The sequence below is a fragment of the Gallus gallus genome, chromosome 1, assembly GCF_016699485.2.
Source record: "Gallus gallus isolate bGalGal1 chromosome 1, bGalGal1.mat.broiler.GRCg7b, whole genome shotgun sequence".
In the NCBI taxonomy this organism is placed as follows: Eukaryota; Metazoa; Chordata; class Aves; order Galliformes; family Phasianidae; genus Gallus; species Gallus gallus.
In genome coordinates, this window is record NC_052532.1 from 140,003,897 (window position 1) to 140,030,079 (window position 26,183).

The 26,183-nt window shown below is 50.9% G+C and overlaps 2 protein-coding genes across 3 annotated transcripts in view; one reads left to right on the forward strand and one right to left on the reverse strand.

Moving 5' to 3' along the window:
• Positions 1-26,183, reverse strand: part of LOC107055526 — a 77,647-nt gene that overhangs the window by 41,673 nt on the left and 9,791 nt on the right. The window lies entirely within an intron of this gene.
• Positions 13,639-25,523, forward strand: LOC107050336. 2 transcript variants are annotated; one of them, XM_040651048.2, is made up of 6 exons: positions 13,639-14,576; positions 23,206-23,277; positions 23,469-23,531; positions 24,195-24,266; positions 24,748-24,895; positions 25,084-25,523. In XM_040651048.2, exons 1-6 carry the CDS (start codon positions 14,498-14,500, stop codon positions 25,367-25,369), a joined length of 720 nt encoding a protein of 239 aa, XP_040506982.1. In that variant the 5' UTR covers positions 13,639-14,497; the 3' UTR covers positions 25,370-25,523. The 2 variants fall into 2 exon arrangements, with proteins under 2 accessions (XP_040506982.1, XP_040506977.1); XM_040651043.2 differs by lacking the exon at positions 13,639-14,576 and adding an exon at positions 20,658-20,785.

Sequence of the window (26,183 nt, forward strand, 5' to 3'; positions counted from 1 at the left end):
GTACTGGTTTTGGCACAAATTTCATGCCTTCGAGAAAGCAAAATACCGTTACAGTAGTGTTTCTTCTGTGTATCTGATGATTCTTTTTAATTCTAAACTCTTTTCTTTCTGCGTCGCGATAATCACCCAAGTACAGGAAATATTTAGCTTGAAAGGTCACAACAGGAGGATCAGAGAGATGACCGGAGGGCTGGAGCACCTCCACTACGAGGACAGGCTGGGAGGGCTGGGGCTCTTTGGCCTGGAGAAGGCTCTGGGGCGACCTTAGAGCAGCCTTCAGTAGGTCCCTGAAGGGGACCTACAGGAAAGCTGGGGAGGGACTTTTTATCAGGGCACCTAGCAACAGGATGAGGGGAAATGGTTTTAAACTGGAAGAGGGTGGATTTAGACTAGAGGTTAGGAAGAAATGCTTTCCTGTGAGGGGAGTGAGGCACTGGAACAGGTTGCCCAGCAAGGCTGTGGATGCCCCCTCCCCGGAGCATTCAAGGCCAGGCTGAATGGGGCTGTGAGCAACCTGGTCTAGAGCAGGGACGGGGAGAACAAGATGGTCCCTTAAGGTCCCTTCCAACTCAAAACAGCCTCTGATTCTACGAGAAGCTGTGCATCAGAAGGGCTCCTTCTAGCTCAGGAAGGGCTCGAACGAGGTGGTGGCTCTGAGGCGGGTGGGCGGAGCGAGTAGTGCCGGTGGCAGCCGCCATTTTCGGGCAGAGCTCGAGGAGATGAGCTTCGTGGCGGAGCGTTATTCTAACGGACTGTTCTTCAAGGGTCCGAATCGCGGCAAAAAAAACAAGACGAGGGAGCACTAAGAAGCCGAGGGAGACCATGGCAGAGCTCCCAGCCCTCCCCCGTCCCGCAGCGTGGCGGCTCTGACGCGTGTGGGCGGAGAGAGGAGTGCCGGCACTTGAGTAGCGCCTAGGGGCTGCCTTGGTCTCGCACGCCTGTGAGCTGCTGCGAAAAGGAACGCGGCGACACAAACAGAAAGCGCGGATGTCCGTGCAGTGGTTCCGGTCGTGCCTGAGCCTGTCGCTGCTCCAGGAGGGCAGCAGGGATAGCACCTGTGCGCGCTGTGAGCAAGTGGATGGTCTGCTCAGCCTGGTGGCCGAGCTAAAGCTAAAGCTAAAGCTAAAGCTAAAGGCGGGTGGGGGGGGGGCGGAGGGGAGGTGGAGGTGGAGAGGTTGAGGAGCACCCGGAATTGAGAGAGCCGGATTGATCGGTGGAGTCACACTCTGCCATCCCTGTGGGAAAGGCACGGGGGAGACGCTGTACAAATAGCAGTGGCTCATGTAGCCTCTAGCAGTTAGATGGGAGAGGGTGAGCTCAGAGACAGTGAGGGATGGAAACAAGGCCCTGATCAGGGCAGCAAGCAGGCCGCCTCTCAGCCTGTCCCACCCTCCCAGGTGCCCTTACGTAACAGGTATGAGGCCCTGGAGCTGGAGGGATAGGGGGATGTGGATGTCGGTGAAGGTCCATCAATGCAGAAGAGATTGCCAGGGGCAAGTCAGACTGCTCCCCATATTGCTACAGCATCCGTCACGAGAAAAAGAAGAGCTGTCATCATAGGGGAACATAGGAGAAGTAGAGTTCCCCAAACACTCCAGTCCTTCCCACATGGCTTCTGGGAGGGAGAGACAAAGTGATGGGGGGATGTAAGGACGTTCCCTAGTGCTCTGCATTGCCGAGCTTGCAGCACAGTTAGGACTCTAACTCTCTTTCAAGTTTATGTGATGTATTTTTCTCATGGGCGCCGCTTGTTCTCTTCAGCGGTCCACAGCTCCCCAGCGGTGCTGATCTTGACATTCTTGGTCCAGTAGGGCTTCTCTGGTTCATCCAGTTCCACCGCTCTTCCACAGCAGCACATGCTTCTCTCTTCTCCTGACTTTGGTGTCCTTTCGCTTGTAGCTGAGCAGGAGTCATCAGTGATTTCTGACAGCCTGCAAAAGTCAGGCCGAGAGGATGGCTGTGGGGACTGGCAGAGTAAGGCAGCGAGCCGGGAGAAAGCGGAATAGAGAACACCCTTCAGACCTGGGTTTCGATTCCCAGAAGGATCTTCAATTTCTATGGTAATTCTTGCAACGTTCTGTGCCGTTGACAGTAGCGGAAGCAGGTCTTCGTTTCTCATGTCAATGCCAGTTTCACCTAGCATGGCTCCTCTGGAATAAAAAGAAAGGGGTCTTAGAAATGAGTCCCAGTGGCAAGTCTCTTCAGAGACTCTTTGACTCAGACTGAAGAGACAGTCTGAGTCAAAGAAATTCCTCAACAGAAATCCCAGCAGAGGGCTGCCCACAGCTCACTGTGCTCTGGGATGCTCTCCTTGCAAGCGCTTCCCTGCACGGAGCAGCCATCTAGCAAAGACTAGCGGAGAAGCAACTCACGCTTGTCTCTTCATCAGCAGCTGTTTTGCCAGGTAACCCAAAGCAGCCAGAATGACCAGAGAGAACACTGTGCTTGAGGTGTGGCCTCAAAAGACACTGCTTACTTGTGCAAAAGACACTGCTTTTGGTAGTAGCCTTTAAACCAGTGTCTAATACCCAGCGTATTGGGGAAGCACAAATTGCTCCCGGATCTAATAGAGATGAGGATAAATAACCACTGGTTGACATAATTAGAGTAGGCCATAAATCATCTTCCAAGGCTGGACTAAACTATGCCTTCTGGTGACATTAGCAAACTGTCACCAAGGGCATTCTAACGACCACCTGCACTACAGATAGGATGTGATGCTAGAATGACAACTCTCCCTAGACCTTGATGAGTGAGCAGAGACAGCGTCTGCAACTTAGGAATTCTGGTATCATCTGGATCTGGGATCTATTTTAACCAGTTTCTTCAGATGCAGCAACAAAAAAAGCCATTGATAAATCATATTATGTAGGTGGCTGACATGCATCAGTAAATCTTGGGGAAAAAACAGTTGAAAATTGTGAAAAAATGACTCTGTGACTTGTTGCGTATTGTTTCAACTTTGATCTTCTGAAGCCTTGATGAAAAAAAAAAACACCACGTCTTGCTAGTAGTAGGTTTTAGTAGGCAAGAATTGCTGTAATTCCCTGTTTGCTAAGACAGAAAAACAAGTTTCTTCAATTTTACCATGAACTTCTATCCCCTTTAGTTTTAGGAGGTTTCCATGAAGCAAGTATTCTGTAACGAGGGGGTTCTCTTTACCACGTAGAAACAGCATCCCTGCTGCTACGGAAAGAATGACTGGGAGCAAAGAGAGGGGTTCTTTGGTGGGTTTTTTGTTTGTTTGTTTGTTGGTTTGTTTTCATTTTACTTCTACAAGTTCTGAAGTCTTACAAGAACAGTCTATCTTGTCAGTGTTGTCCTATACCACTGTTACTGTTCTTTGAGATATTTTATTAACGGCCGTTTCACATTGTACTGGTTTTGGCACAAATTTCATGCCTTCGAGAAAGCAAAATACCGTTACAGTAGTGTTTCTTCTGTGTATCTGATGATTCTTTTTAATTCTAAACTCTTTTCTTTCTGCGTCGCGATAATCACCCAAGTACAGGAAATATTTAGCTTGAAAGGTCACAACAGGAGGATCAGAGAGATGACCGGAGGGCTGGAGCACCTCCACTACGAGGACAGGCTGGGAGGGCTGGGGCTCTTTGGCCTGGAGAAGGCTCTGGGGCGACCTTAGAGCAGCCTTCAGTAGGTCCCTGAAGGGGACCTACAGGAAAGCTGGGGAGGGACTTTTTATCAGGGCACCTAGCAACAGGATGAGGGGAAATGGTTTTAAACTGGAAGAGGGTGGATTTAGACTAGAGGTTAGGAAGAAATGCTTTCCTGTGAGGGGAGTGAGGCACTGGAACAGGTTGCCCAGCAAGGCTGTGGATGCCCCCTCCCCGGAGCATTCAAGGCCAGGCTGAATGGGGCTGTGAGCAACCTGGTCTAGAGCAGGGACGGGGAGAACAAGATGGTCCCTTAAGGTCCCTTCCAACTCAAAACAGCCTCTGATTCTACGAGAAGCTGTGCATCAGAAGGGCTCCTTCTAGCTCAGGAAGGGCTCGAACGAGGTGGTGGCTCTGAGGCGGGTGGGCGGAGCGAGTAGTGCCGGTGGCAGCCGCCATTTTCGGGCAGAGCTCGAGGAGATGAGCTTCGTGGCGGAGCGTTATTCTAACGGACTGTTCTTCAAGGGTCCGAATCGCGGCAAAAAAAACAAGACGAGGGAGCACTAAGAAGCCGAGGGAGACCATGGCAGAGCTCCCAGCCCTCCCCCGTCCCGCAGCGTGGCGGCTCTGACGCGTGTGGGCGGAGAGAGGAGTGCCGGCACTTGAGTAGCGCCTAGGGGCTGCCTTGGTCTCGCACGCCTGTGAGCTGCTGCGAAAAGGAACGCGGCGACACAAACAGAAAGCGCGGATGTCCGTGCAGTGGTTCCGGTCGTGCCTGAGCCTGTCGCTGCTCCAGGAGGGCAGCAGGGATAGCACCTGTGCGCGCTGTGAGCAAGTGGATGGTCTGCTCAGCCTGGTGGCCGAGCTAAAGCTAAAGCTAAAGCTAAAGCTAAAGGCGGGTGGGGGGGGGGGCGGAGGGGAGGTGGAGGTGGAGAGGTTGAGGAGCACCCGGAATTGAGAGAGCCGGATTGATCGGTGGAGTCACACTCTGCCATCCCTGTGGGAAAGGCACGGGGGAGACGCTGTACAAATAGCAGTGGCTCATGTAGCCTCTAGCAGTTAGATGGGAGAGGGTGAGCTCAGAGACAGTGAGGGATGGAAACAAGGCCCTGATCAGGGCAGCAAGCAGGCCGCCTCTCAGCCTGTCCCACCCTCCCAGGTGCCCTTACGTAACAGGTATGAGGCCCTGGAGCTGGAGGGATAGGGGGATGTGGATGTCGGTGAAGGTCCATCAATGCAGAAGAGATTGCCAGGGGCAAGTCAGACTGCTCCCCATATTGCTACAGCATCCGTCACGAGAAAAAGAAGAGCTGTCATCATAGGGGAACATAGGAGAAGTAGAGTTCCCCAAACACTCCAGTCCTTCCCACATGGCTTCTGGGAGGGAGAGACAAAGTGATGGGGGGATGTAAGGACGTTCCCTAGTGCTCTGCATTGCCGAGCTTGCAGCACAGTTAGGACTCTAACTCTCTTTCAAGTTTATGTGATGTATTTTTCTCATGGGCGCCGCTTGTTCTCTTCAGCGGTCCACAGCTCCCCAGCGGTGCTGATCTTGACATTCTTGGTCCAGTAGGGCTTCTCTGGTTCATCCAGTTCCACCGCTCTTCCACAGCAGCACATGCTTCTCTCTTCTCCTGACTTTGGTGTCCTTTCGCTTGTAGCTGAGCAGGAGTCATCAGTGATTTCTGACAGCCTGCAAAAGTCAGGCCGAGAGGATGGCTGTGGGGACTGGCAGAGTAAGGCAGCGAGCCGGGAGAAAGCGGAATAGAGAACACCCTTCAGACCTGGGTTTCGATTCCCAGAAGGATCTTCAATTTCTATGGTAATTCTTGCAACGTTCTGTGCCGTTGACAGTAGCGGAAGCAGGTCTTCGTTTCTCATGTCAATGCCAGTTTCACCTAGCATGGCTCCTCTGGAATAAAAAGAAAGGGGTCTTAGAAATGAGTCCCAGTGGCAAGTCTCTTCAGAGACTCTTTGACTCAGACTGAAGAGACAGTCTGAGTCAAAGAAATTCCTCAACAGAAATCCCAGCAGAGGGCTGCCCACAGCTCACTGTGCTCTGGGATGCTCTCCTTGCAAGCGCTTCCCTGCACGGAGCAGCCATCTAGCAAAGACTAGCGGAGAAGCAACTCACGCTTGTCTCTTCATCAGCAGCTGTTTTGCCAGGTAACCCAAAGCAGCCAGAATGACCAGAGAGAACACTGTGCTTGAGGTGTGGCCTCAAAAGACACTGCTTACTTGTGCAAAAGACACTGCTTTTGGTAGTAGCCTTTAAACCAGTGTCTAATACCCAGCGTATTGGGGAAGCACAAATTGCTCCCGGATCTAATAGAGATGAGGATAAATAACCACTGGTTGACATAATTAGAGTAGGCCATAAATCATCTTCCAAGGCTGGACTAAACTATGCCTTCTGGTGACATTAGCAAACTGTCACCAAGGGCATTCTAACGACCACCTGCACTGCAGATAGGATGTGATGCTAGAATGACAACTCTCCCTAGACCTTGATGAGTGAGCAGAGACAGCGTCTGCAACTTAGGAATTCTGGTATCATCTGGATCTGGGATCTATTTTAACCAGTTTCTTCAGATGCAGCAACAAAAAAAGCCATTGATAAATCATATTATGTAGGTGGCTGACATGCATCAGTAAATCTTGGGGAAAAAACAGTTGAAAATTGTGAAAAAATGACTCTGTGACTTGTTGCGTATTGTTTCAACTTTGATCTTCTGAAGCCTTGATGAAAAAAAAAAACACCACGTCTTGCTAGTAGTAGGTTTTAGTAGGCAAGAATTGCTGTAATTCCCTGTTTGCTAAGACAGAAAAACAAGTTTCTTCAATTTTACCATGAACTTCTATCCCCTTTAGTTTTAGGAGGTTTCCATGAAGCAAGTATTCTGTAACGAGGGGGTTCTCTTTACCACGTAGAAACAGCATCCCTGCTGCTACGGAAAGAATGACTGGGAGCAAAGAGAGGGGTTCTTTGGTGGGTTTTTTGTTTGTTTGTTTGTTGGTTTGTTTTCATTTTACTTCTACAAGTTCTGAAGTCTTACAAGAACAGTCTATCTTGTCAGTGTTGTCCTATACCACTGTTACTGTTCTTTGAGATATTTTATTAACGGCCGTTTCACATTGTACTGGTTTTGGCACAAATTTCATGCCTTCGAGAAAGCAAAATACCGTTACAGTAGTGTTTCTTCTGTGTATCTGATGATTCTTTTTAATTCTAAACTCTTTTCTTTCTGCGTCGCGATAATCACCCAAGTACAGGAAATATTTAGCTTGAAAGGTCACAACAGGAGGATCAGAGAGATGACCGGAGGGCTGGAGCACCTCCACTACGAGGACAGGCTGGGAGGGCTGGGGCTCTTTGGCCTGGAGAAGGCTCTGGGGCGACCTTAGAGCAGCCTTCAGTAGGTCCCTGAAGGGGACCTACAGGAAAGCTGGGGAGGGACTTTTTATCAGGGCACCTAGCAACAGGATGAGGGGAAATGGTTTTAAACTGGAAGAGGGTGGATTTAGACTAGAGGTTAGGAAGAAATGCTTTCCTGTGAGGGGAGTGAGGCACTGGAACAGGTTGCCCAGCAAGGCTGTGGATGCCCCCTCCCCGGAGCATTCAAGGCCAGGCTGAATGGGGCTGTGAGCAACCTGGTCTAGAGCAGGGACGGGGAGAACAAGATGGTCCCTTAAGGTCCCTTCCAACTCAAAACAGCCTCTGATTCTACGAGAAGCTGTGCATCAGAAGGGCTCCTTCTAGCTCAGGAAGGGCTCGAACGAGGTGGTGGCTCTGAGGCGGGTGGGCGGAGCGAGTAGTGCCGGTGGCAGCCGCCATTTTCGGGCAGAGCTCGAGGAGATGAGCTTCGTGGCGGAGCGTTATTCTAACGGACTGTTCTTCAAGGGTCCGAATCGCGGCAAAAAAAACAAGACGAGGGAGCACTAAGAAGCCGAGGGAGACCATGGCAGAGCTCCCAGCCCTCCCCCGTCCCGCAGCGTGGCGGCTCTGACGCGTGTGGGCGGAGAGAGGAGTGCCGGCACTTGAGTAGCGCCTAGGGGCTGCCTTGGTCTCGCACGCCTGTGAGCTGCTGCGAAAAGGAACGCGGCGACACAAACAGAAAGCGCGGATGTCCGTGCAGTGGTTCCGGTCGTGCCTGAGCCTGTCGCTGCTCCAGGAGGGCAGCAGGGATAGCACCTGTGCGCGCTGTGAGCAAGTGGATGGTCTGCTCAGCCTGGTGGCCGAGCTAAAGCTAAAGCTAAAGCTAAAGCTAAAGGCGGGTGGGGGGGGGGCGGAGGGGAGGTGGAGGTGGAGAGGTTGAGGAGCACCCGGAATTGAGAGAGCCGGATTGATCGGTGGAGTCACACTCTGCCATCCCTGTGGGAAAGGCACGGGGGAGACGCTGTACAAATAGCAGTGGCTCATGTAGCCTCTAGCAGTTAGATGGGAGAGGGTGAGCTCAGAGACAGTGAGGGATGGAAACAAGGCCCTGATCAGGGCAGCAAGCAGGCCGCCTCTCAGCCTGTCCCACCCTCCCAGGTGCCCTTACGTAACAGGTATGAGGCCCTGGAGCTGGAGGGATAGGGGGATGTGGATGTCGGTGAAGGTCCATCAATGCAGAAGAGATTGCCAGGGGCAAGTCAGACTGCTCCCCATATTGCTACAGCATCCGTCACGAGAAAAAGAAGAGCTGTCATCATAGGGGAACATAGGAGAAGTAGAGTTCCCCAAACACTCCAGTCCTTCCCACATGGCTTCTGGGAGGGAGAGACAAAGTGATGGGGGGATGTAAGGACGTTCCCTAGTGCTCTGCATTGCCGAGCTTGCAGCACAGTTAGGACTCTAACTCTCTTTCAAGTTTATGTGATGTATTTTTCTCATGGGCGCCGCTTGTTCTCTTCAGCGGTCCACAGCTCCCCAGCGGTGCTGATCTTGACATTCTTGGTCCAGTAGGGCTTCTCTGGTTCATCCAGTTCCACCGCTCTTCCACAGCAGCACATGCTTCTCTCTTCTCCTGACTTTGGTGTCCTTTCGCTTGTAGCTGAGCAGGAGTCATCAGTGATTTCTGACAGCCTGCAAAAGTCAGGCCGAGAGGATGGCTGTGGGGACTGGCAGAGTAAGGCAGCGAGCCGGGAGAAAGCGGAATAGAGAACACCCTTCAGACCTGGGTTTCGATTCCCAGAAGGATCTTCAATTTCTATGGTAATTCTTGCAACGTTCTGTGCCGTTGACAGTAGCGGAAGCAGGTCTTCGTTTCTCATGTCAATGCCAGTTTCACCTAGCATGGCTCCTCTGGAATAAAAAGAAAGGGGTCTTAGAAATGAGTCCCAGTGGCAAGTCTCTTCAGAGACTCTTTGACTCAGACTGAAGAGACAGTCTGAGTCAAAGAAATTCCTCAACAGAAATCCCAGCAGAGGGCTGCCCACAGCTCACTGTGCTCTGGGATGCTCTCCTTGCAAGCGCTTCCCTGCACGGAGCAGCCATCTAGCAAAGACTAGCGGAGAAGCAACTCACGCTTGTCTCTTCATCAGCAGCTGTTTTGCCAGGTAACCCAAAGCAGCCAGAATGACCAGAGAGAACACTGTGCTTGAGGTGTGGCCTCAAAAGACACTGCTTACTTGTGCAAAAGACACTGCTTTTGGTAGTAGCCTTTAAACCAGTGTCTAATACCCAGCGTATTGGGGAAGCACAAATTGCTCCCGGATCTAATAGAGATGAGGATAAATAACCACTGGTTGACATAATTAGAGTAGGCCATAAATCATCTTCCAAGGCTGGACTAAACTATGCCTTCTGGTGACATTAGCAAACTGTCACCAAGGGCATTCTAACGACCACCTGCACTGCAGATAGGATGTGATGCTAGAATGACAACTCTCCCTAGACCTTGATGAGTGAGCAGAGACAGCGTCTGCAACTTAGGAATTCTGGTATCATCTGGATCTGGGATCTATTTTAACCAGTTTCTTCAGATGCAGCAACAAAAAAAGCCATTGATAAATCATATTATGTAGGTGGCTGACATGCATCAGTAAATCTTGGGGAAAAAACAGTTGAAAATTGTGAAAAAATGACTCTGTGACTTGTTGCGTATTGTTTCAACTTTGATCTTCTGAAGCCTTGATGAAAAAAAAAAACACCACGTCTTGCTAGTAGTAGGTTTTAGTAGGCAAGAATTGCTGTAATTCCCTGTTTGCTAAGACAGAAAAACAAGTTTCTTCAATTTTACCATGAACTTCTATCCCCTTTACTTTTAGGAGGTTTCCATGAAGCAGGTATTCTGTAACGAGGGGGTTCTCTTTACCACGTAGAAACAGCATCCCTGCTGCTACGGAAAGAATGACTGGGAGCAAAGAGAGGGGTTCTTTGGTGGGTTTTTTTGTTTGTTTGTTTGTTGGTTTGTTTTCATTTTACTTCTACAAGTTCTGAAGTCTTACAAGAACAGTCTATCTTGTCAGTGTTGTCCTATACCACTGTTACTGTTCTTTGAGATATTTTATTAACGGCCGTTTCACATTGTACTGGTTTTGGCACAAATTTCATGCCTTCGAGAAAGCAAAATACCGTTACAGTAGTGTTTCTTCTGTGTATCTGATGATTCTTTTTAATTCTAAACTCTTTTCTTTCTGCGTCGCGATAATCACCCAAGTACAGGAAATATTTAGCTTGAAAGGTCACAACAGGAGGATCAGAGAGATGACCGGAGGGCTGGAGCACCTCCACTACGAGGACAGGCTGGGAGGGCTGGGGCTCTTTGGCCTGGAGAAGGCTCTGGGGCGACCTTAGAGCAGCCTTCAGTAGGTCCCTGAAGGGGACCTACAGGAAAGCTGGGGAGGGACTTTTTATCAGGGCACGTAGCAACAGGATGAGGGGAAATGGTTTTAAACTGGAAGAGGGTGGATTTAGACTAGAGGTTAGGAAGAAATGCTTTCCTGTGAGGGGAGTGAGGCACTGGAACAGGTTGCCCAGCAAGGCTGTGGATGCCCCCTCCCCGGAGCATTCAAGGCCAGGCTGAATGGGGCTGTGAGCAACCTGGTCTAGAGCAGGGACGGGGAGAACAAGATGGTCCCTTAAGGTCCCTTCCAACTCAAAACAGCCTCTGATTCTACGAGAAGCTGTGCATCAGAAGGGCTCCTTCTAGCTCAGGAAGGGCTCGAACGAGGTGGTGGCTCTGAGGCGGGTGGGCGGAGCGAGTAGTGCCGGTGGCAGCCGCCATTTTCGGGCAGAGCTCGAGGAGATGAGCTTCGTGGTGGAGCGTTATTCTAACGGACTGTTCTTCAAGGGTCCGAATCGCGGCAAAAAAAACAAGACGAGGGAGCACTAAGAAGCCGAGGGAGACCATGGCAGAGCTCCCAGCCCTCCCCCGTCCCGCAGCGTGGCGGCTCTGACGCGTGTGGGCGGAGAGAGGAGTGCCGGCACTTGAGTAGCGCCTAGGGGCTGCCTTGGTCTCGCACGCCTGTGAGCTGCTGCGAAAAGGAACGCGGCGACACAAACAGAAAGCGCGGATGTCCGTGCAGTGGTTCCGGTCGTGCCTGAGCCTGTCGCTGCTCCAGGAGGGCAGCAGGGATAGCACCTGTGCGCGCTGTGAGCAAGTGGATGGTCTGCTCAGCCTGGTGGCCGAGCTAAAGCTAAAGCTAAAGCTAAAGCTAAAGGCGGGTGGGGGGGGGGGGCGGAGGGGAGGTGGAGGTGGAGAGGTTGAGGAGCACCCGGAATTGAGAGAGCCGGATTGATCGGTGGAGTCACACTCTGCCATCCCTGTGGGAAAGGCACGGGGGAGACGCTGTACAAATAGCAGTGGCTCATGTAGCCTCTAGCAGTTAGATGGGAGAGGGTGAGCTCAGAGACAGTGAGGGATGGAAACAAGGCCCTGATCAGGGCAGCAAGCAGGCCGCCTCTCAGCCTGTCCCACCCTCCCAGGTGCCCTTACGTAACAGGTATGAGGCCCTGGAGCTGGAGGGATAGGGGGATGTGGATGTCGGTGAAGGTCCATCAATGCAGAAGAGATTGCCAGGGGCAAGTCAGACTGCTCCCCATATTGCTACAGCATCCGTCACGAGAAAAAGAAGAGCTGTCATCATAGGGGAACATAGGAGAAGTAGAGTTCCCCAAACACTCCAGTCCTTCCCACATGGCTTCTGGGAGGGAGAGACAAAGTGATGGGGGGATGTAAGGACGTTCCCTAGTGCTCTGCATTGCCGAGCTTGCAGCACAGTTAGGACTCTAACTCTCTTTCAAGTTTATGTGATGTATTTTTCTCATGGGCGCCGCTTGTTCTCTTCAGCGGTCCACAGCTCCCCAGCGGTGCTGATCTTGACATTCTTGGTCCAGTAGGGCTTCTCTGGTTCATCCAGTTCCACCGCTCTTCCACAGCAGCACATGCTTCTCTCTTCTCCTGACTTTGGTGTCCTTTCGCTTGTAGCTGAGCAGGAGTCATCAGTGATTTCTGACAGCCTGCAAAAGTCAGGCCGAGAGGATGGCTGTGGGGACTGGCAGAGTAAGGCAGCGAGCCGGGAGAAAGCGGAATAGAGAACACCCTTCAGACCTGGGTTTCGATTCCCAGAAGGATCTTCAATTTCTATGGTAATTCTTGCAACGTTCTGTGCCGTTGACAGTAGCGGAAGCAGGTCTTCGTTTCTCATGTCAATGCCAGTTTCACCTAGCATGGCTCCTCTGGAATAAAAAGAAAGGGGTCTTAGAAATGAGTCCCAGTGGCAAGTCTCTTCAGAGACTCTTTGACTCAGACTGAAGAGACAGTCTGAGTCAAAGAAATTCCTCAACAGAAATCCCAGCAGAGGGCTGCCCACAGCTCACTGTGCTCTGGGATGCTCTCCTTGCAAGCGCTTCCCTGCACGGAGCAGCCATCTAGCAAAGACTAGCGGAGAAGCAACTCACGCTTGTCTCTTCATCAGCAGCTGTTTTGCCAGGTAACCCAAAGCAGCCAGAATGACCAGAGAGAACACTGTGCTTGAGGTGTGGCCTCAAAAGACACTGCTTACTTGTGCAAAAGACACTGCTTTTGGTAGTAGCCTTTAAACCAGTGTCTAATACCCAGCGTATTGGGGAAGCACAAATTGCTCCCGGATCTAATAGAGATGAGGATAAATAACCACTGGTTGACATAATTAGAGTAGGCCATAAATCATCTTCCAAGGCTGGACTAAACTATGCCTTCTGGTGACATTAGCAAACTGTCACCAAGGGCATTCTAACGACCACCTGCACTACAGATAGGATGTGATGCTAGAATGACAACTCTCCCTAGACCTTGATGAGTGAGCAGAGACAGCGTCTGCAACTTAGGAATTCTGGTATCATCTGGATCTGGGATCTATTTTAACCAGTTTCTTCAGATGCAGCAACAAAAAAAGCCATTGATAAATCATATTATGTAGGTGGCTGACATGCATCAGTAAATCTTGGGGAAAAAACAGTTGAAAATTGTGAAAAAATGACTCTGTGACTTGTTGCGTATTGTTTCAACTTTGATCTTCTGAAGCCTTGATGAAAAAAAAAACACCACGTCTTGCTAGTAGTAGGTTTTAGTAGGCAAGAATTGCTGTAATTCCCTGTTTGCTAAGACAGAAAAACAAGTTTCTTCAATTTTACCATGAACTTCTATCCCCTTTACTTTTAGGAGGTTTCCATGAAGCAGGTATTCTGTAACGAGGGGGTTCTCTTTACCACGTAGAAACAGCATCCCTGCTGCTACGGAAAGAATGACTGGGAGCAAAGAGAGGGGTTCTTTGGTGGGTTGTTTGTTTGTTTGTTTGTTTGTTGGTTTGTTTTCATTTTACTTCTACAAGTTCTGAAGTCTTACAAGAACAGTCTATCTTGTCAGTGTTGTCCTATACCACTGTTACTGTTCTTTGAGATATTTTATTAACGGCCGTTTCACACTTGTACTGGTTTTGGCACAAATTTCATGCCTTCGAGAAAGCAAAATACCGTTACAGTAGTGTTTCTTCTGTGTATCTGATGATTCTTTTTAATTCTAAACTCTTTTCTTTCTGCGTCGCGATAATCACCCAAGTACAGGAAATATTTAGCTTGAAAGGTCACAACAGGAGGATCAGAGAGATGACCGGAGGGCTGGAGCACCTCCACTACGAGGACAGGCTGGGAGGGCTGGGGCTCTTTGGCCTGGAGAAGGCTCTGGGGCGACCTTAGAGCAGCCTTCAGTAGGTCCCTGAAGGGGACCTACAGGAAAGCTGGGGAGGGACTTTTTATCAGGGCACGTAGCAACAGGATGAGGGGAAATGGTTTTAAACTGGAAGAGGGTGGATTTAGACTAGAGGTTAGGAAGAAATGCTTTCCTGTGAGGGGAGTGAGGCACTGGAACAGGTTGCCCAGCAAGGCTGTGGATGCCCCCTCCCCGGAGCATTCAAGGCCAGGCTGAATGGGGCTGTGAGCAGCCTGGTCTAGAGCAGGGACGGGGAGAACAAGATGGTCCCTTAAGGTCCCTTCCAACTCAAAACAGCCTCTGATTCTACGAGAAGCTGTGCATCAGAAGGGCTCCTTCTAGCTCAGGAAGGGCTCGAACGAGGTGGTGGCTCTGAGGCGGGTGGGCGGAGCGAGTAGTGCCGGTGGCAGCCGCCATTTTCGGGCAGAGCTCGAGGAGATGAGCTTCGTGGCGGAGCGTTATTCTAACGGACTGTTCTTCAAGGGTCCGAATCGCGGCAAAAAAAAAACAAGACGAGGGAGCACTAAGAAGCCGAGGGAGACCATGGCAGAGCTCCCAGCCCTCCCCCGTCCCGCAGCGTGGCGGCTCTGACGCGTGTGGGCGGAGAGAGGAGTGCCGGCACTTGAGTAGCGCCTAGGGGCTGCCTTGGTCTCGCACGCCTGTGAGCTGCTGCGAAAAGGAACGCGGCGACACAAACAGAAAGCGCGGATGTCCGTGCAGTGGTTCCGGTCGTGCCTGAGCCTGTCGCTGCTCCAGGAGGGCAGCAGGGATAGCACCTGTGCGCGCTGTGAGCAAGTGGATGGTCTGCTCAGCCTGGTGGCCGAGCTAAAGCTAAAGCTAAAGCTAAAGCTAAAGGCGGGTGGGGGGGGGGGCGGAGGGGAGGTGGAGGTGGAGAGGTTGAGGAGCACCCGGAATTGAGAGAGCCGGATTGATCGGTGGAGTCACACTCTGCCATCCCTGTGGGAAAGGCACGGGGGAGACGCTGTACAAATAGCAGTGGCTCATGTAGCCTCTAGCAGTTAGATGGGAGAGGGTGAGCTCAGAGACAGTGAGGGATGGAAACAAGGCCCTGATCAGGGCAGCAAGCAGGCCGCCTCTCAGCCTGTCCCACCCTCCCAGGTGCCCTTACGTAACAGGTATGAGGCCCTGGAGCTGGAGGGATAGGGGGATGTGGATGTCGGTGAAGGTCCATCAATGCAGAAGAGATTGCCAGGGGCAAGTCAGACTGCTCCCCATATTGCTACAGCATCCGTCACGAGAAAAAGAAGAGCTGTCATCATAGGGGAACATAGGAGAAGTAGAGTTCCCCAAACACTCCAGTCCTTCCCACATGGCTTCTGGGAGGGAGAGACAAAGTGATGGGGGGATGTAAGGACGTTCCCTAGTGCTCTGCATTGCCGAGCTTGCAGCACAGTTAGGACTCTCACTCTCTTTCAAGTTTATGTGATGTATTTTTCTCATGGGCGCCGCTTGTTCTCTTCAGCGGTCCACAGCTCCCCAGCGGTGCTGATCTTGACATTCTCGGTCCAGTAGGGCTTCTCTGGTTCATCCCGTTCCACCGCTCTTCCACAGCAGCACATGCTTCTCTCTTCTCCTGACTTTGGTGTCCTTTCGCTTGTAGCTGAGCAGGAGTCATCAGTGATTTCTGACAGCCTGCAAAAGTCAGGCCGAGAGGATGGCTGTGGGGACTGGCAGAGTAAGGCAGCGAGCCGGGAGAAAGCGGAATAGAGAACACCCTTCAGGCCTGGGTTTCGATTCCCAGAAGGATCTTCAATTTCTATGGTAATTCTTGCAACGTTCTGTGCCGTTGACAGTAGCGGAAGCAGGTCTTCGTTTCTCATGTCAATGCCAGTTTCACCTAGCATGGCTCCTCTGGAATAAAAAGAAAGGGGTCTTAGAAATGAGTCCCAGTGGCAAGTCTCTTCAGAGACTCTTTGACTCAGACTGAAGAGACAGTCTGAGTCAAAGAAATTCCTCAACAGAAATGCCAGCAGAGGGCTGCCCACAGCTCACTGTGCTCTGGGATGCTCTCCTTGCAAGCGCTTCCCTGCACGGAGCAGCCATCTAGCAAAGACTAGCGGAGAAGCAACTCACGCTTGTCTCTTCATCAGCAGCTGTTTTGCCAGGTAACCCAAAGCAGCCAGAATGACCAGAGAGAACACTGTGCTTGAGGTGTGGCCTCAAAAGACACTGCTTACTTGTGCAAAAGACACTGCTTTTGGTAGTAGCCTTTAAACCAGTGTCTAATACCCAGCGTATTGGGGAAGCACAAATTGCTCCCGGATCTAATAGAGATGAGGATAAATAACCACTGGTTGACATAATTAGAGTAGGCCATAAATCATCTTCCAAGGCTGGACTAAACTATGCCTTCTGGTGACATTAGCAAACTGTCACCAAGGGCATTCTAACGACCACCTGCACTACAGATAGGATGTGATGCTAGAATGACAACTCTCCCTAGACCTTGATGAGTGAGCAGAGACAGCGTCTGCAACTTAGGAATTCTGGTATCATCTGGATCTGGGATCTATTTTAACCAGTTTCTTCAGATGCAGCAACAAAAAAAGCCATTGATAAATCATATTATGTAGGTGGCTGACATGCATCAGTAAATCTTGGGGAAAAAACGGTTGAAAATTGTGAAAAAATGACTCTGTGACTTGTTGCGTATTGTTTCAACTTTGATCTTCTGAAGCCTTGATGAAAAAAAAAAACACCACGTCTTGCTAGTAGTAGGTTTTAGTAGGCAAGAATTGCTGTAATTCCCTGTTTGCTAAGACAGAAAAACAAGTTTCTTCAATTTTACCATGAACTTCTATCCCCTTTACTTTTAGGAGGTTTCCATGAAGCAGGTATTCTGTAACGAGGGGGTTCTCTTTACCACGTAGAAACAGCATCCCTGCTGCTACGGAAAGAATGACTGGGAGCAAAGAGAGGGGTTCTTTGGTGGGTTGTTTGTTTGTTTGTTTGTTTGTTGGTTTGTTTTCATTTTACTTCTACAAGTTCTGAAGTCTTACAAGAACAGTATATCTTGTCAGTGTTGTCCTATACCACTGTTACTGTTCTTTGAGATATTTTATTAACGGCCGTTTCACATTGTACTGGTTTTGGCACAAATTTCATGCCTTCGAGAAAGCAAAATACCGTTACAGTAGTGTTTCTTCTGTGTATCTGATGATTCTTTTTAATTCTAAACTCTTTTCTTTCTGCGTCGCGATAATCACCCAAGTACAGGAAATATTTAGCTTGAAAGGTCACAACAGGAGGATCAGAGAGATGACCGGAGGGCTGGAGCACCTCCACTACGAGGACAGGCTGGGAGGGCTGGGGCTCTTTGGCCTGGAGAAGGCTCTGGGGCGACCTTAGAGCAGCCTTCAGTAGGTCCCTGAAGGGGACCTACAGGAAAGCTGGGGAGGGACTTTTTATCAGGGCACGTAGCAACAGGATGAGGGGAAATGGTTTTAAACTGGAAGAGGGTGGATTTAGACTAGAGGTTAGGAAGAAATGCTTTCCTGTGAGGGGAGTGAGGCACTGGAACAGGTTGCCCAGCAAGGCTGTGGATGCCCCCTCCCCGGAGCATTCAAGGCCAGGCTGAATGGGGCTGTGAGCAACCTGGTCTAGAGCAGGGACGGGGAGAACAAGATGGTCCCTTAAGGTCCCTTCCAACTCAAAACAGCCTCTGATTCTACGAGAAGCTGTGCATCAGAAGGGCTCCTTCTAGCTCAGGAAGGGCTCGAACGAGGTGGTGGCTCTGAGGCGGGTGGGCGGAGCGAGTAGTGCCGGTGGCAGCCGCCATTTTCGGGCAGAGCTCGAGGAGATGAGCTTCGTGGTGGAGCGTTATTCTAACGGACTGTTCTTCAAGGGTCCGAATCGCGGCAAAAAAAAGCAAAAAAACAAGACGAGGGAGCACTAAGAAGCCGAGGGAGACCATGGCAGAGCTCCCAGCCCTCCCCCGTCCCGCAGCGTGGCGGCTCTGACGCGTGTGGGCGGAGAGAGGAGTGCCGGCACTTGAGTAGCGCCTAGGGGCTGCCTTGGTCTCGCACGCCTGTGAGCTGCTGCGAAAAGGAACGCGGCGACACAAACAGAAAGCGGTGCTGATCTTGACATTCTTGGTCCAGTAGGGCTTCTCTGGTTCATCCAGTTCCACCGCTCTTCCACAGCACCACGTGCTTCTCTCTTCTCCTGACTTTGGTGTCCTTTCGCTTGTAGCCGAGCAGGAGTCATCAGTGATTTCTGACAGCCTGCGAAAGTCAGGCTGAGAGGATTGCTGTGGGGACTGGCAGAGTAAGGCAGCGAGCCGTGTGAAAGCGGAATAGAGAACACCCTTCAGACTCGTGCTTGGATTCTCAGAAAGCTATTCAGTTGATCTTCAATCACAACTTGAGGCCATTCCCTCTTGTCCTATAGAGGAAAAATTTTCTTGGGACATGTATAGGTAGGTTGATCCAAAATTAATGCCTCCTACTTATTCCTATTTTAGCTACAACTGCTACAAAGAGTACAATAATGCTGTTTAAGAAAGCACATTCTCCGCTGCAAAATGCTTTTTCAGTGTAGCCATCACCACTAGCTGTGCATTTTCTCCAGCGATGAACAAGAACCTGGGTGCTGCGCTCATAACAGTCTGCACCAGCGGAGTTGTCCCAGTGTCACTGTCTCCACTGCTGAAATGCACCGTGCACCACCTGACTGAGCTCACAACCACTGCTTGGACTCCATAAACTTTCAGCAAAGATTGATGAAGGTCAGTGGGTGTCGTCATTTTCACCTGGAGGAATTCAGTGACAGCTTGATGGTTGGCTCGATGTGCACTTCCATGTCAGACACCCTTGTGTCACACTGCCTGACTGCTGCCAGCTGTTGCACGGCAAGAACGTGTAATGGGATATGGGTGAGAAGGTTTAACCTTTACTGCCATGCCACCAACGTCTGCCTCTGGTGTTTTGGGCCAACATATAAAATAGGGGGCATTACTTCTGGAGCAGCCCTCATAAGATGTATAATATAGGTAATGTATAGAAGTAACCAAGCTTTTTTTATTTTTTAACATTGTTTATTAAAGCATAAAAAGAAGTGCCAGTCGTTGGTCAGTTGGTCAGTCCTCTGAGTGTGAGTGAAGCTGCTGACAGCTGCTGGAGTCAGGCCTGTGGTGCAAGCCTGCAGACTGGTGCCGGATGCTGAATGGATCGTGGTCTTCCCATCCCAGCCTCTGGGACAGGAATGGTGTGTGTTCCCACATCAGCTATGGGCAGTGCTGTGGTGAGTGAGACTGGCCTGGGGCTCCACAGTGATGCCTGCAGCGAGGCTGCAGCTCATAGCCCTCGTGCCTGGTGTTGTGTCTCAGCTGTCTGTGTTCATGTGAGTCCCTTTGAAGGCAGCCCTTGGCTGAGGCAGCCAGTCAGCATCATGTCAGTGTTCTTTCTCTGTGTGTGCATGTCTCTGAGATACCACCTACTCAGCATTGCTACAGGCTGAGCCTGCAAAAGGGAAAGCAGCAGCCATGTCCCCCAGCCTGGGCTGAGACCCCGGGTCTCTGGGCATCAGGCCGAGTATAAGCAGTCAGGCGGCAGCGGTTCTGAGCCTAGGCAGCTGGAGGAGGTGGCCATGCCTTTAGCTCATGTCAAATTATCATCAAACTCCTGCCTCCAAACTTCAGGGTCTCCGGTGTTAACAGGTCAGCCTAAAACAGACCACGCCCTTGCCTAGATGGGACTGTCTGTCTGAAGGCTCCTGGGCTGCAGGGAGACTGGCCCTGGGCCACTGCCCCAGCCCTGCCAGGGCTGCCCCACCATATCTGGGAGACTGCTCAGGCTCCAACACAAGTGAACAGGCAACCCCAACATTTATTGTGGTGTCATACATATGATGCAGGCCAGACCAGCACTGAACCTCATCGTATTTCAGTAGTACATTACTGCACCCAGATTATACCAATAGCAGCAAATAGCGTCCTGAAGCAGCAAAGTATCTGCTGTGTAGGGCAGCTGGTGCTGACAATCCCACTCCAGACTCAACTAATTGGATCAAAACCAGGCTACAATCTAGATACAACTCTTAACGCCTTGACTTAGAAAGCCATAACACACAAACCAGCCTGTATTAATAGAGTAGTCACGCCTGGTCTGCATTTTAAATACAGAAGCAACAGCTAGGCTGCATTTTAAATCACAACTCATAACCCATATTCAAAAAATAACAACAATAAACTCCAAACCCTAAGGGTCCCCGACTGAGGTCAGACCAGAAAATGTTTCATTTGCAGTTCTTCGCTGTCCTCTAAAGGCTGTTTCAGGAATTGCAGCCCTGGATTTTGAGCAACAAATCTTTGCTTGCTCAGTGCTCAGGACAGCCCAAAGCACAGCCCAGCACACCAAAAGAAAGTAGAAGGTTTATACCAGGCTTCCGCTGGAACTCTGCAGTCAGCTAAAAGACTTCGGTCTATCCAGAGAAAGTGAGACAGTGTTGGTGAGGTTTATGCTGTACAGGAAACATAGCTGCATCTGTCAGGGGATGGGATGGGCGGGATTTCTGCTGTTTTGCATCCTGATACAGTTCAGTCTGTGGTGAGGCTTGAGATTGCTTCAATGTCTACAGCTGAGTATGAAGACAATATTGCACATCCGGACCAACTTTTCAGGAATAGCTAAAACAACGGACTTTGTTTGGAAGTTACTCCTTAATAAGGTGCTCAAGAAGTTCCTCAGAGCTCAGAAAGGTCAAGGAGGTTTTTCTTGCGTCATCAGAGGTGCTCTGTGAGGTCACAGTGGGCCCCGTGAGGACATTCAGGAACCCCATATACGTCATGCCAGGAGGTGCCACTTGTGCCTCAAGCCTGCAAGGAGGGTGCTTGCTGGTTGTAGACAAGAGGTAGCATGGGGCAACTACGGGAGACAGCTGCTCCCAGCTGTTGCTTTTTGTTCTTCCTTCTCCTCTTCCTGGTGGCTCCGTGTCATGGGCAACCCCAGGATGTCGCAAAGGAAGCACTGAGTCCAGGTAGGCTGGGCACTGAGGGAAGCACTGGGGAAACAAACCCCTGAGGCTTCCTGGAAAGCAGCCTTGGGTGGTGGGTCCCCCGGGGAAACAACCAGCCAGGCTCTTACATCAGCTCTGTGTCCTAAGAGGTGATGTGATGGCTCTCCAACCTCCCCAGACATCCCACCTTGGAGCACACAGGGACATCCTAGAGGGGAGAGCTCCTCTGATTCCAACTCCAGGCACTGCAGCCTTCTACTGTCCTACTGCAGCGCTTCCCTGACGAACACCCAACCTCTCAACCATGTCCTCAGCCCAGGGTCCCCAGCAGCAGATGGGGTGGTGCTGGGTCAGCTGCTCACTGACCGATGGGCTCTGCACCATGAGCAGTACAAAGGCCTTCTTCTGTTCTCAGCTGCTCGCCATGTGAATTTTGCTGCTTTGGGGAATGTCACAGGCTCCCCAGTAAGCAAGTGCAGTCCGTCTGTCCAGCATGTCCTTGAGCCCTGGTGCCTGTTGTTGTTCTGGGATAGCATCTGGGGAGCTGCCAGGTCCCAGCCCACAGCTCAAGCAGGCTTCTCTGAAGGTTGAAAGAATATGAACCCAGCCATCATTTCTCTTTTGTGCTGGATGCATGGGGGTAGAGCTCCACCTATGGGGCTCTACCTCTCTAGGTATGGGGCTCCTCAGGACAGCCTCCAGCAGTACAACAGACACAAGGAAGGCATTCAGTAAGTCTGCCTTCTCTGTATCTTCTGTCATCAGGGTACCCACCTCACTCATCAGTGAGCCTACACTGCCTCTAGTGTTAGTTTTATCTGCAGTGTATTTGAAGAAGCCCTTTCTGTTGTCCTTGACCCCGCTTGCAAGGTTTAACTCTAATGAGGCCCTAGCTTTCCTAGTTGCCTCCCTGCATCCTCCGACAACCGTCTTCTGTTCCTCCCAGGTATCCAGCCCCTCCCTCCTTCCGTGATCTTTAGACTCTCCTCTTCCACTTGAGCTTGCCCAGCAGTTCCCTGTTTAACCATGCATGTCTCCTGGCTCCCTTTCTTGACTTCCTACCTGTCGGGATGCTCTGATTTTGAGCTTGGAAGAAGCAGTCCTTGAATGCTAACCATCTATCTTGGGCCCCTTTACCTTCAAATACCCTGCCCCACGGGATCTCCCCTAGCAACTGCTTGAAAAGTTCACCCTCCTGAAGTCCAGGGCTGGGATTCTGCTTGGTATTCTGTTCTGGCCACCGGAGATCCTGAGCTCTACCACCTCCCGTTCACTGCAACCAAGGCTGCCATCAACCTTCATCACTTCCACCGGACCCTCCTTGTTAGTGAGAATAAAATCCAGCAGCGCTCCTCTCCTAGTTGGCTCATCCACCCCTTGCATCAGGAAGTTATCATCAGTGTGCTGGAGGAACCTCGTGGGCTGTGGTTGGATGGCTGGCTGGCTCAGCCAGTAGGCCTTCCAGCAAATATCAGGGTAGTTAAAATCCCCTACAATAACCAGGGCCGGTAATTGCGAGGCTGCTATCAGCTGTCTGTAGAAGACCTCATCAGCTTCCTCGTCCTAATCTGGTGACCTGTAATAGACACCCACAGCAGGATCACCCATGCCAGCAGCTTCCTTCCCACCTGTCTGGAAGATCAGTAGCAGGTAGTAGGCTGTCGAGTGCAGCAGGTTGGGAGTGTCCCAGTGATCATCTCCCTGCTCCGGGCTTCAGGTAGACTGCAGACTTAGGGGTCAAGCCTGCATACTGGGCCCTCTGTTCCTCTCAGAAGGGAATCACCTACTACAGTTACCCTTCTTCCTTTCTTACTGGAGGAGTCTTGAGGCATGGTGTCAACTGCCTCTTTCTATCTGGCCTCATAGATGGGCCTGCCACCACATCCTCACCTAGCTCTCCCTCAAGATCCAGGGCCTCAAACCTACTATGGAGGGGTGCCTGGGGAAGGGAGGTAGGTAGGGAGGGGGGTTGCCTGCAGTGCTGAACTAGGACTCACTTCCAACCCTCCTCGTCTTTTTGGTCCCCTACCTCAGCCTGACAGGGACGGGGTATGGGCTTTACCACGCTCTGGGGGGCATCCCCCCTGGTGCCCTTCCCTCCAGCACACCAGGGAGTTACTCCACCCATCAGTCTCCTGCTCACATGCCCTGATGCTCCTTAGCCTCTCCACCTGTCGAAGGCTCTCCAGTAAGCAAGCGCAGGCTGTCTGTCCTGAAGGCAGGCTGAGTGCTGCGGGCTGTTTCCTCAGGGCAGCATCTGGGGAGCTGCCATGTCCCAGCCCACAGCTGAAGCAGGCTGGTGCACACATTGAGAGAATCTGCACCCACGTGTGGCTTCTGCCTGTGGATCACACAACCCATCTCCGGGCACTGCCGATCCCTTATGAAGAAGCATATGGCAACAGGTCTTGACAGCTTCTCTGCTTTGTTCTCCATTCCAGATGATCGTGTTGGCGACATGTATGCAGCATACCCCATGGAAGCTGATCTGGAACGTGGCAAGGAACGCAGTGGTATGTTTTTCCTTGGAGACGTGTCAGATTCCCAGCCATGGCTCACCCAGGCCTCTGCTCTGGACCTGTCAGAATCTGGACCTACGTGTGGTTCTCACAACGCTACATGATCCCCTGCCAGGCTCTGCAGTTCCTTTCTTGAGAATCATGGCACAGTATGGAAAAGAAATCTCTCTTCTGTTTGTTTACAGATCTGCCTGTACGCCGCATATCGAGGCTGCGCCGTTTTCATCAGCCTCAAGCCTACCGCAGGGGTGAGTGGTCCGTCTTTGCTCATTTTTGCAGTGTCAGCACATACTTTCAGCCTTGTCTTCCTGTGGAACACACCTTACAATGTTCTTTGCTGGTGCTGGGATGTGGAGAAGAGCAGAGTAGCAACCAGGAGAGCACAGAGATGTGCCCTGGGATACTTTGCCCCGCACAGCTGCATTTGACAGCAGCCCCAGCCGTGTGTCTCTTGAAGTGCTGACGGCAGAGACAGCAGCATTTGGGGCAGAGTTTAGAGCCCTTTTCCCAGCCAACCTGAAGATGGTTTGTTTTGTGCCAAAATGGTGCCTCTTCTGGCACCTGGTACCCGTTTGCCACATACTTGTGAGTGGAAGTGGGAGACGAGCGTCTGTCAGTAGGAGTGTTTGCTGCCATTCAAGGCTGAACAGATGAACTGCAATGTATGTCAGGAACTGTTAACTTCTGCCTTTGGTGGCAGATGTGGCCTCAGGTACTGGCTCTGCAGCTTCTCAGTGGGTTCCTTATTCTGAGCCTTGGAGGAATCGCATGGGTAAGTGGTGTGTCTAGGTTTCCTCTGAGAGATGCCAGGTGCATCTAGAAGGCCAGGCTGACCCACGTGCAAGTGTTGATGATGAAGAGGGTTATCACCATCTGTAATGCAAATGTTCCTCCTCTGTGTTTACTTACAGCTGTTGCACCTAGGATTCCTCCTTCCCTTTCTCAGATGGATCTTGGTTCTGAGGCTGAAGAGTATCCCAGAAGTATGTTGTCTTTGTTTACTGGAAGGAATAAAGAGTTCCTTCTTGAGGGGAGAAGATACTATCAGCTGTTGGGGAGAGCTTCTGTACAAAGCGTGTTTACTGCCATTCAAAGCTGAGGAGGTGCATTCAAACATGCAGCTGGAGCTGTTCTGCCCGTAGTGGCAGAGCTGGCCATAGAGGATGGCTGTCAGCTTACCTTGCAGAATCCTGCTTGGAGTCCTTGGAAGTACAGCATGTGCAGTGCATGCCTGTTCATTCCCTGAGACACAGCTGGAGGCAGTGATTTCTCAGCCTCTCCCTTGCAAGTGGGCTCTTGCTCAGGAGGACTGTAAGAGATCATCCTCCTCCTCTGCTACTAAGACGCGAGAATCAGGGGCAGTAATGGAGTGAATACTATCATCACTCGCACTTCTCCAAGACACTGGGAGACCATCAGTAGTGCAGAACTCATGAGTGTGTTGCACTGTCTTGCGTTCTCCAGGTGCTGGCGGTGTGAGATCTGCAGGGAGCGTGGATCGGAAAGGGGGAGAAAATCACCTTGCAGCTGCGGTGCTTGCCATCCTGTTCTCTCTGGTCATTCTGGCTGCTTTGGGTTACCTGGCCAAACAGCTGCTGATGAAGAGACAAGCGTGAGTTGCTTCTCCGCTAGTCTTTGCTAGATGGCTGCTCCGTGCAGGGAAGCGCTTGCAAGGAGAGTATCCTAGAGCACAGTGAGCTGTGGGCAGCCCTCTGCTGGGATTTCTGTTGAGGAATTTCTTTACCTCTTCAGTCATACACACTGGGACTCATTTCTAAGACCCCTTTCTTTTTATTCCAGAGGAGCAATGCTAGGTGAAACTGGCAGAGACATGAGAAACAAAGATCCAGCTCTGCTAAAAAAACCACGGAACTTAACAAGAATTACCATAGAAGTTGAAGATCTTTCAGGGAATCCAAACCCAAATCTAAGTGTGTTCTCTATTCAACTTTCTCGCCGCTCGCTGCCTTACTCTGCCAGTCCCCACAGCAATCCTCTCAGCCTGACTTCCGCAGGCAGTGAGGAATCGATGATGACTCCTGCCCGGCCGCAAGCAAGAAGACACCAAACTGTAGTTCTCTCTTAGCAGCTTTCCCAATTCCATCAGTTCATTGCATGATGTCCACACTGATGGCCGACCATGACAGCGTTCACCACCTATTCCATATCATGACATCATGCCCAAGTTGTACAACGCAGATACATGTATCTATGCGGTCAATAAACTATAATTAACACTATATACATATATGTGTATATATGCGCACATACACCTAAAACTACTGACTGTTCTCTCCCGTCATCAAGTCTCTTTCACGTACACACTGAATGTCCCTGTTTCTTCTTTTGCGTTTCCCACCAAGTCCCTGAGCAAAATCAGTCCCACAGGTGGGCTTGCTTTTGCCCGAGGCCAGGATAACCCAAACCATTTTCCCTTGTAAATTCTTCTTATGTACTGCAGGGACTCCATCCCCTCGTACAGTACATAAGGGACTGGATTGAGCAGGACCATCTCGACTGGCAGATCCCAGAGTGTTGACAAAGCAGGTGGCTTGTGCTAAACGTGTATCCCAGTGCTTGAATGTTCTGCCAACTATTGCTTACGGTGTAGCTTTTAACACTCATAAGTAGCGTTTGACTTTTCCAGAAGCTGGTGCATTGTAGAGGATATGATCTATCCACTCAGTGCCATGCTCTTTGGCCCAGGTGTTTATGTGGGTATTTTTAAAGTGAGTTCCATTATCCGACTCACTTCTTTCTGTGGTGCCACATCACCATAACATTTGCTATTCAAGGATAGCATTTTGGGTGGACATAGGGGCAGAGGATGCATTTCCAGACCTCGGTGTTTGCGTCCACCACTGTAAGCACACAGCACTTTCCATGGCAGATTTGTGGGA